This window comes from Barbus barbus, assembly GCF_936440315.1.
Source record: "Barbus barbus genome assembly, chromosome: 8".
NCBI lineage: Eukaryota > Metazoa > Chordata > Actinopteri > Cypriniformes > Cyprinidae > Barbus > Barbus barbus.
In genome coordinates, this window is record NC_136736.1 from 4,765,777 (window position 1) to 4,775,850 (window position 10,074).

General features: G+C 37.0%; 1 protein-coding gene across 1 annotated transcript; it reads right to left on the minus strand.

The window, feature by feature from the left end:
• Positions 1-1,609: 1,609 nt before the first annotated feature.
• LOC306873892 (protein phosphatase Mn(2+)-dependent 1K-like) lies at positions 1,610-9,992 on the minus strand. Its single transcript, XM_079423424.1, has 7 exons — positions 9,861-9,992; positions 8,594-9,151; positions 7,450-7,550; positions 5,383-5,548; positions 5,157-5,301; positions 3,799-3,933; positions 1,610-1,888 (listed from the first exon to the last, which is right to left on the minus strand). The coding sequence occupies exons 2-7, from the start codon at positions 9,031-9,033 to the stop codon at positions 1,757-1,759; spliced, it is 1,119 nt and encodes a 372-aa protein (XP_079279550.1). The 5' UTR covers positions 9,034-9,151; positions 9,861-9,992; the 3' UTR covers positions 1,610-1,756.
• Between the last annotated feature and the right edge of the window lie 82 nt (positions 9,993-10,074).

A 10,074-nucleotide genomic window follows, 5' to 3' on the forward strand; every position in this document is an offset into this window, starting at 1 on the left:
TATTACATTTAGTGGGACACAAAATATGTTTAATAATCAAATAAAGAGAAATTTGCTGAAACAAGCCTTTTGATGACCCCTTATAAAGTAGATCAGACAACAAATAAACAGCAAACATAAATCATGCTTATCCAACAGAGATGTTTCTGGTGAAAATTTATTCACAGCTGCATTATACTTCACAATAATCTGCATATCAATAAAGCAAAGTTAGGTCCAGATAGAGCAGCAGTTGTTTTACAGATTGTTCTGGGCAAGATCCATCCACAGTTGTATTAACACTGAATATAATACATTCGGACAGAAACATATTAATTGAAGAATAGTACATATGAAAAAAGACCCCTATCGTACTGGATGTGCTTTTGGACCTTAAAGAGGAAGACATTAAAGGAAAACGGCTGTTAAAAGTCTAAAATGAGATTAAATGCTGAATGAATATGACAAGTGTTAATGCAGAAATCAATCAATCAAAAAACAGCATCAAAATATGAACCAGTCCTGCAGACGTGAACAAAGATAACGACTTGTTGAGGTCACATGTATAAATAAAAATCACTGGAAATCAGAGATTACGACAGAAGCCTTTCCAATTAAAAGCTTTAGGTTTTACAGTTACAGCAGAATGCCTGCAATTACAATCATATCAGTGGATGAATGAATGAAATTTCACATTTCCGCTTTAATTAGGAGACTTAAAATATGTATTTAAATATAATATATATAATAACATATACCACAGAGTTAACGGTCCATCACGTACATTATATAAATAACAAAACAAATATCTGGACTTTGCTCTATGCATTGTAGGGAATACCACTGAACTGTACAATCTGAACAAAAATAGTTTAGTACCACTAAACGAGCACAAGTCACAGTTTAAAACTTCAGTTATAAACCTAAAGTTGAGTTACTTACCAAAATGACTCGAGCACATCAAAAAAGAACAGATGTTTACGGAAAAGGCACAGAAAAATCATTGAATCGTTTGTGAAATGGTCCTAAAGTTAGATTGCAAATTCACTTAAGTAGAAATTTTTCTTAAAGTAGCTTTAAAATGGCTGGTTGTTAAGCTGGAATAAAGAATGAGTCAATATTCACACTACGAATAGGAGACAAACTTATAGAAATATGTGATTTCACAAGGAATAGGAGTCCATACTTCAGTATGTACAGTGGTCTAACTCTGTAAATATGGGCTTATGAATGTGCACAGCCATCAGACAAAGCCTGCAGACCACTGAAATGTGCTTCAAAGACTAGAGTTATGAGGATTACAAAAATATGGAAGCTCACAAAATCTGAAAGTGCTTAAAATTATTGTTCTGAAAATGAAATGAGATTCACAACACGGTGAATAATTGTTGATTCCGCTAAAGCACACTATTCTAAAGTATAGTATCTACGAAAGTGAAAACCAGAACCGAGGTAACCAAATGAAAAATAGCACCACAGGTTAGGAGCTAAAAGCAGGAAAGAACCATTTTCAAGACAAGGATACATTCGAACCTCAGAGGAACTTTAACTCCAGCAGTTCAGAAAACCGCTTCTCTAAGCAAAATAGCTCTGTATCATTCTATTGAGTCAATATCAACTCCAAAACCACATTAAATGTGGGTTCTGGGTGTAATAGTCTTTTTTTTGAGGTGATCCTTACAGGATGGAGAATAGGAGAATATTGCACATTGGTAAATTCAGACTAGGGAGTCACTTCTGTGTAACGGTTAAACCATCATTGTCTTCTTATTTTTGATTAGGCCCAGCGGCCACTGGAGATGAAACTGCGACTGAAGGAGTAGCTCACGTCAGAGCTTTTGTGTTTGCCCCAGGCACCAAACGGCACCACGATGACAGTGCTGTTGTCTTCAGATCCGTATTGAAGAGCCTGAGAGGGACAGAAGAGTATGACCAGGGAAAAAAAAACTATTAAGTTATAATGCGAATCTTATGCATGTTTAAACCTGCCGCATTCACTATAAAGACAAGAATCAATGAAGCTGTCAGAGTACTCTAACATCATGGTAACATCATGGTAACAGTACATAATATCACAGTATACAGTTGCTTCTGCTGGACATTCAAAAAGGGTTTGATTACTTTCTTTTTTATTTAGAACTCTGATGAACACTAAAAAAAAACAAAGGTCATCATCTAAATATCGGGGGTAAAATTAGCAATCATTGAACAACTTTATGTACCTATTAAGCTGAAGGTGGTAATAACTAGAACATACAGTCATGACCAAAAATATCAGCACCCTTGGTAAATATGATCTGTGAAAATTTATTTGAATTGTTAATCCTTTTGATCTTTTATTAAAAAAAATCCACAAAAACTGGCCACAATTAACGGCACCTTTTTATTCAATACTTTTTGAAACCTCTATTTGCCAGTTTAACAGCTCTACATTTTCTCCTATAATGCCTGATGAGGTTAGAGAACACCTGACAAGAGATCAGAGACCATTCCTTCATCCAGAATCACTCCAGACCCTTTAGATTCACAGATCCATGTTGGTGCTTCTTCTCTTCAGTTCACCATAGCAGAAGCTTGGTTTTGTGCCCAGTGACTCATTTTTGAGTTGTTTTTGAGGTTTGTGTTTGGATTATTGTATGGTTGGAAGATCCAAATATGAGAGGGACAGAAGAGTACTATGCTACTGCATAGCCATAGGCCCATTATAAAATTTCTAACAGTGAGACACTTATTGATTTTTATCTGTTGGTATTTGATAGAATCCATGATGCCATGTGTCTAAACAAGATGTCCAGGATTTCCAGCAGAAATATAGGCCCACAACATCAAAAATACAGCAGTATATTTCAGTGTACACATGGGGTACTTTTTAATCCCGTGTTTACCAAACCCATCTTGAGTGTTTGCTGCTAAAAAGCAAATATTTTAGTTTCATCTGACCATAGAAGCCAGTCCCATTTGAAGTTCCAGTCGTGTCTGATAACTGAATATGCTGGAGTTTGTTTTTGGATGAGCTAGGAGAATTTTTCTTGAAACCCTCCCATACAACATCTGGTGATGGAGGTGCTGTTTGACAAATTTTTGTTTTTAAGGTTTTCTGACCCCGAGACTCATCTATTTTCGGCAATTCTCCAGCTGTGGTCCTTGGAGAGTCTTTAGCCACTCAAACTCTCCTTCTCATCATGCATTAGGACGATATAGACACACGTCCTCTTCCAGGCAGTTTCGTAACATTTTATGTTGATTGGAAATTCTTAATTATTGCCCTGATGGTGGAAATGGGAATTTTCACTGCTCTAGCGCTTTTCTTAAAGCCACTTCACTAATTTGTGAAGCTCAATCTTTTGCTGCACATCAGAAATATATTGTTTGGTTTTTCTCATTGTGATGGATGATTAAGGGAATTTGGGCTTTGTTTTCCCTCCTATTTATATTTCTGTGAAACAGTAAGCCATGGCTGGATAATTTCATGTTTATAATCACCCTGGAGTGCTCAAAATTGTGAATATGAATGGGAATATACTTCAGAGATATTTTACTCATAAGAATTTCTAGGGGTGCCAATAATTGTGTCCAACGTGTTTTTGAGAAAAACATTTATTTCATAATGATATTTCCCCCCATTTTAAATTCTTATTATCCAATGAAAGGTTAGATTTTTGTGAATTGTTTTAATAAAAGATGAAAAGGATTAACAATGCAGATTAATTTTCACAGCCTTCTTTGATTGTATTTAGCAAGGGTGCCGATATTTTTGGCCATGACCGTATACTAAAAAAAATATATATATAATGGTGGATGTTGGACTCTATGACTCACCTGCTCAGATATGCGTTGCGCAGCCTCTTTAGGGTCGTTACATTGGTTAATGATGTCACAGATCTCCTGACTGTTCATGATGAAGTTAATGCCATCAGTGGTAAGTGCCAGAAAGGAGTCGTGGACGTGATGCAACTGACAATACAGGTAGACTTAAATCAATACAACTTGAAATATAAATCATATTTGAATTTTTTAATTATTTAATTTCAAAGATAATTATATTTATTTTTAAATATTTTATATGTAAAAACTATTTACTCAAAAGTACTCAATGTAAAATTGTATGCATACATATTAGGGCTGTCAGTTGATAATTTTTTTTAAATCTAATTAATCGCAAATAACATTTGGCTATGAAAATACCCCCAAAAGATTATTTAAAGCTATTTTTGTGTTAAATGGGAAAGTATTAAGTAGACATTACAAATAGTAGCTTTAGAAAGAAATATATTATTCCACATAACATTTACTACACATAAACGTTTGGGCTACAACGGCCCAACATAAACTATGGAACATAAAAGAAGATAATTTGAGAAACATCTCTTATTTTTTCGTTCATGCAGTGGAAGTCATTGGTAACCAAAACAGCTTTGTTACCGACACTCTTCAAAATAACCTTCTTTAATGTTCCACAAAAGAAAGCAAGTCATTCAGGTTTTAGTAAATGATAACATAATTTTTGCATTTCGTAAATTTCTGCTTCAACACATCCGAGGTCAAATCTGGAAAAATGTGCACCCTTTTTCCCTTTGCATTCTAGAGAGTCAGCTTCGTGATTAACTCTTTCGTTTGGTAATGATGTATCCTGATGACAAACGCTCTTGGACGATCATCTCTTGGTCTTCGCTGGGCCCTGTGCGCACGATCAATCTGGACAGGTTTGATGAAGTTTTCGGAACTCAGCAGTTTTGAACCATCCATTCATCATATCATCATGCAAAACAAACACGACATATAGCAAATTTTTCATTGTTTCTCGAAATGTCATAGCATTTCCACACTGGCGATGACTGCAGCATATGTCGCCACGCGTTGACGTCATCAAATTGCGATCGGTACGTGAGATCGGCCAAATTTATGAGTACCGATCGAGTCATTAAATGTGATTATCGGCCGATACCGATCTCCGGACGATCAATTGGAGCATCCCTACTTTCAAATTCATTTATTACGAAATTATTCAGAGGATTAGCGGAGCTTAGACGAAAACAGCTTTCTCCATTCGATCCGGAACGCAACTGCGGCTGTATATTATATATAATATTTCTATATAATATTATATATATTTTATTACGATAATTGTCAGTGTATTTTGAATATGTGAAAGTGAATTTAAAAGAAAAAGCTCTCACTGAAATCCTCTTAGTCTCTGGTTCTGCGATGACACCTGACGTTTTGAGGTCGAAATCTCCAATGCTGCGTGTCATGGCCAGTCTGCCATTGACGTGAGGCTGACCCAAACTGTTCCAAGTAATACAACCTCCAGTCTTCCGTATCCTTCAGAAACAAAAGCATAGTGATCAAAACACAAGCGCTCTGCAATGCGATGTCTCAGTCTGCTCAGAGCAGTTAGAGTACCTCTCTTTTTCATCCTTTCTCTCAGGCGTGTGATCCATGGTGAGTTTGAGGGCTTTGCCTTTGCGGCAGAGCATGGCCCGGCTGTCCCCCACGCTGCCCACCACCAGCTCGATCCCGTCTCTCAGCAGGGCCACAGTGGCCGTGGTCCCTGCACTCAACAGAGAGGCTGTAACACACCAGAGAACGAGGCAGAATGGTTAGTTTGTGATGCGTTGAAGGTCACAGAAACAGTATAACACGAAATACAGAGTTTGCATGTTTTAGCACAATCACACACAGAACCTAAACAGCAATTTACTTAGTCCTATTCTTAGAATTGCATGTAATGCTAGTGCACTATACTACACAATACTGTGCATATTTATGAGATAGGTACACATTGCTTTGGTAATCAAGCGTCTGATACTGAAACAATTGTAAACTGAAACAAGAAAAGGGAGTTTCCAAAAGAGATGACGTACTGGAGTGGTCAAGGCAAGCAGGTAGCATTGTGCCTTTTTGCCTAGCTAAGGCACATAGGACACGCATTAGAAAACTAAACACCATTGTTTAGGCAAACCATTACGCTTAGCATAGAAAAAAAGCATAAAAGTAATTTTAAGAGGTACATCTCTTTTTAGCATATAGCATTTCTTCACTGAAAATGACTCCCACAGTAAATATTCTAAATGTGTTTTTCTCTGATATCAAATAAAACTAATGTTATACATACACAAAAAACAAGCTTTGAACACAACTAATCAATCATTTTCCAGAAACCAACACATGTGAAGAAGACAGAGCACAGTAAAGAGAGATAAAGAGAAACGACAGCAAGGAAAGAAAGAGAGAAAGGTCAGGAACCTTCCAAAAGTCCACGCAAGCACCCGCTGGAGCAATCTAACCCTCCGGCCTCCATAAAGGTACCGCAGAGCTGCAGCTCTTATAGGGGTAAGCTGGGTCCGCGGCTGTTGTAAATATAACACGCACACACACAGGGCAAGATTGGACATGTCACGCAGCAGGCCACACTAGTGGGCCGCACACTACATGAATATGATGGACCTAGTATAATAGTATTTATTCTATCACAACAGCATTTAATATCCTTATCAACAAAGATTAATCTAAAAAAAAATTAATTAAACTATGCGTTAATATTATATACTAAAGGTAGGAGTCAGAGGTCATCTTTGATACTATTTCAATTCAAGATGATGCTATAATTCCTGATGCATCAATTTTTTCAGCAACACCATTAGATGCAAATCTTTACTAGATTAAGGTTTATTGGCTAAATCTCTGTTAAGATGAACAGAAACGGAATAAATGAGTGTAATAACTTAGAGGTGTAACTTCATTTTTCAGCCCTAAAATACAAATAGACAGAAAACAAAGAAAATAAAACCAACTAATTTCTATTATCAACTGATAAAGGTTCTGCGTGCCAGTGCCACAGTACAAATATCTGACTAGTTACGTCAACTGTCCAGTTGTAAGCAGAGTAAAGGAGCAAACATCTTCACTAAAATATTAATTTTGATAACACACTTGTTGTTTCATGTCAATTTTGTTTAGCAAATATTTTAGGAAAATCATTCAGGATATTTTTATAAAAACAGCAACTATAAAAGGACAGTTCCCTAAATTTACATGATAAAACTGACACATGACGTAAAAAATTACAAATATCTGCCATTTATGTACTTATTTTTTATAATAAAAGGTTTGCCAATTATTTGCATTGTAAGAATATTGATGCATCGAGGAATCATTTTTGTAACCCACCCCTAGTATACACAAGCATGTAAGTGCTATCTATCTTGGGATGGATGCATTTTACAGAGCCAAAGAGAAATCTGTGAATAATCACGACAAGATTATAAAGGTCTTCACTGCTCTGTATTAGGGATCATTGTCAAAATCATTTATTTAGTCTGCATTGTCATGTTCTGTTCACAAATGTCCATTTGGCTCTGTTACATGTTTACCTGATGCATCAACGCAATACTTATTTAAGACTCTAAAACAACAGCTGAGAGACTAAGCATGCTTAAAAAACAAATAAATCAGTAAAATAGGACCTACCATCTGCACTGAAGTGAAGATGCCTTGCTAACGCTTTGTCAACCTCAAGAAATGCTTTGGTTAAAACTAATTCCAAGTTATCCTCCTCCTCTGCTATGTTTCTGAAACACAAATTAAAAATGCAATATAAACAGTTAGTTATTCTGAAACAGCACATACCTTGATTCAGAAGCCCATAATGGTTTAAACCGGTTTAAAAACTCAAGTCCTCTTAAAGGAATTACAAGAATTACAGAACTAGTCTCATGTCAGTAAATACAGAGCTCTACGGGAGTAAAATCATGAGCATTCGTTGTATACGGAACACCTTGCTTATTCTTGACAAAATTAAAATAAAAGCCCAATAATTAAATATTTCACCCAAAAATTAAACTTGACAATTTACTCACAATCAGGCCATCCAAGATGTACAGTTTGTTTCTTCATCTAAACAGAGTTTTGGAGAAATGTAGCATTACATTACTTGCTCACCAACGGATCCTCTGCAGTGAATGGGTGCCGTCAGAACGAGAGTCAAAACACAATAATCACTCCAGACCATTAACATCTTGTGAAGTGAAAATGTGTGCATTTACATTAATTTTTTATTAAAATAATACATTGCTTTATCCAGAAGAAAATTTCCTCATCTGAATCAGGAGAGAAATATACTGGTGATTTTTGATGTTAGATGAAAATGGTTTTGTTTCACCATGTTTTTTTTTTTTTTGCATGGAGCTTTTCATTTCACAAGACATTAACTAATGAACTGGAGTCATGTGGATTATTGTGATGTTTTTATCAGCCGTTTGGACTCTGACGGCACCCATGCACTGCAGAGGATCCATTGCTGAGCAAATGATGCAATGCTGAATTTCTCCAAATCTGTCCTAATAAAGAAACAAACTCATCTACATCTTGAATGGCCTAAGGGCGAGTAAAATCTCTGCAAATTTTTATTTGCACAGTGGTGGCCAAAATTATTAGAACACTTGTATTTTCACCAGCTAAAAATGGTTTTAAGTCGGTTATTTCTCTTTTGCTGTAGTGTGTCAGTAGGAAATATCAGTTTACATTTCCAAACATTCATTGACACACTATTGACACACTACAACAAAAGATTAACTTGCTTCACCACTGTAGATGAACTACCACTGATCCTTACTTAATATGCTGCTCCATGTTTCTGTGGCAGAATTCAGCAGCCTCTGCACCTCCATGCCCATCAAACACTGCAAAGTACATGATGTTGTCTGTCATCTGCGATAGCTGATAGCAGTCTTCGTTCTCCTTCCGTTGGCCAATCTGCGATGCGCAGCCCACCTTAGACAGGCTAACTTTGGGAATGAGTTTACCATATCGGATGCTCGACGGAAGCAAGATGGGCTCATCAATGCGGTTGTCCCAGATCCCAAAGGAGTCCCAGGTAGTCGGACAGCCACTGCTGTCTGGATCAAAGCGAGAGTTGCTGCACCGAGGAGATGATGGCATGTGTAGAGCTCGTTTCGGGTCTTCTTGGTGGATGCCGGTTAGGCCGAGGGCAGCCCTGAAGCAGACACGGGACCCGCTGAGCATGGCATATCGCACAAGAAGAGCCACTGACATACTCGGTGGCAGGGTACCACACTTTCTGAACAAGAAGAGTCTGAAACAAATGGCCTTTAAATTTGCTTCAAAAATATACGCTGGTCTCTGTAAATATTCAGTCTTGACCAGGAGTTCTCTGAAAAACAAGGAAAAGAACAAATTAATGACTTGCCCCGAGGCTTGTTATTCATCAGGGACCTCAAATCTGGCCCATTCCTGCAGAGTTTAGCTCTAACCCTAATCAAACACACCTGAGCATGCTAATCAGAGTCTTCAAGATCACCAGAAAATCACAGGTAGGTGAGTTTGAGCAGGGTTGGAGTTAAACTCTGCAGGGAAAGATTTGAGGAAGACTGGTGTACATGCTATGCAACATGAAGCACGTAGTTAGTTTTCAGGTGTCTCAAAATGTAGCAAGATGCCTACACAGACATCAGTTTTAGTCACCTATGAATTCCAAAAATAGCTACTAAGGTAGGCAGCTCAATTCGTACATTATAAACAACATAACCTGCAAAAACAACATCAATACAGTCATTTCTAATGGGAATAACCAAATTATAGATACATGGGCGAAGAATCAACAAGTTAAATATGAATAGAGGGTAAATAAACATGACGCAACACTCCGCTTATATAACAACATGCTAGCAAAACCTTCTTTATTCAAGTTTTAAACAAAAATGCTAACGGAAAATAGCTGAAACGGGTGTAAATTATACACTAAGCGGATTACTGAGCGTAAATATTCATCACAACAAGCAAATTGGAGATGAATCCTCCGAGCTGGCGCAACAGCAAACCGCGAATATTGTATTATTTCTAGTCTTTTATTTCCTACTTACCTTTAATTTGTATGATAAAAATGATATCTGGTATGTTTTTGCTTAACGGGTTAATATATATGTAATATCGTACAGTAGGTCATTTCTTCTCAACGTTGTTTTTTTTTTAGCAGCAGTGAGGAAAATACATGTGAGCCAATCAGATCCCTCCGTTTCGTCGGTGGGGTTCAATCAGTTGATTGGCCAGGCTGATGTGATTGACATGGATCTAAAC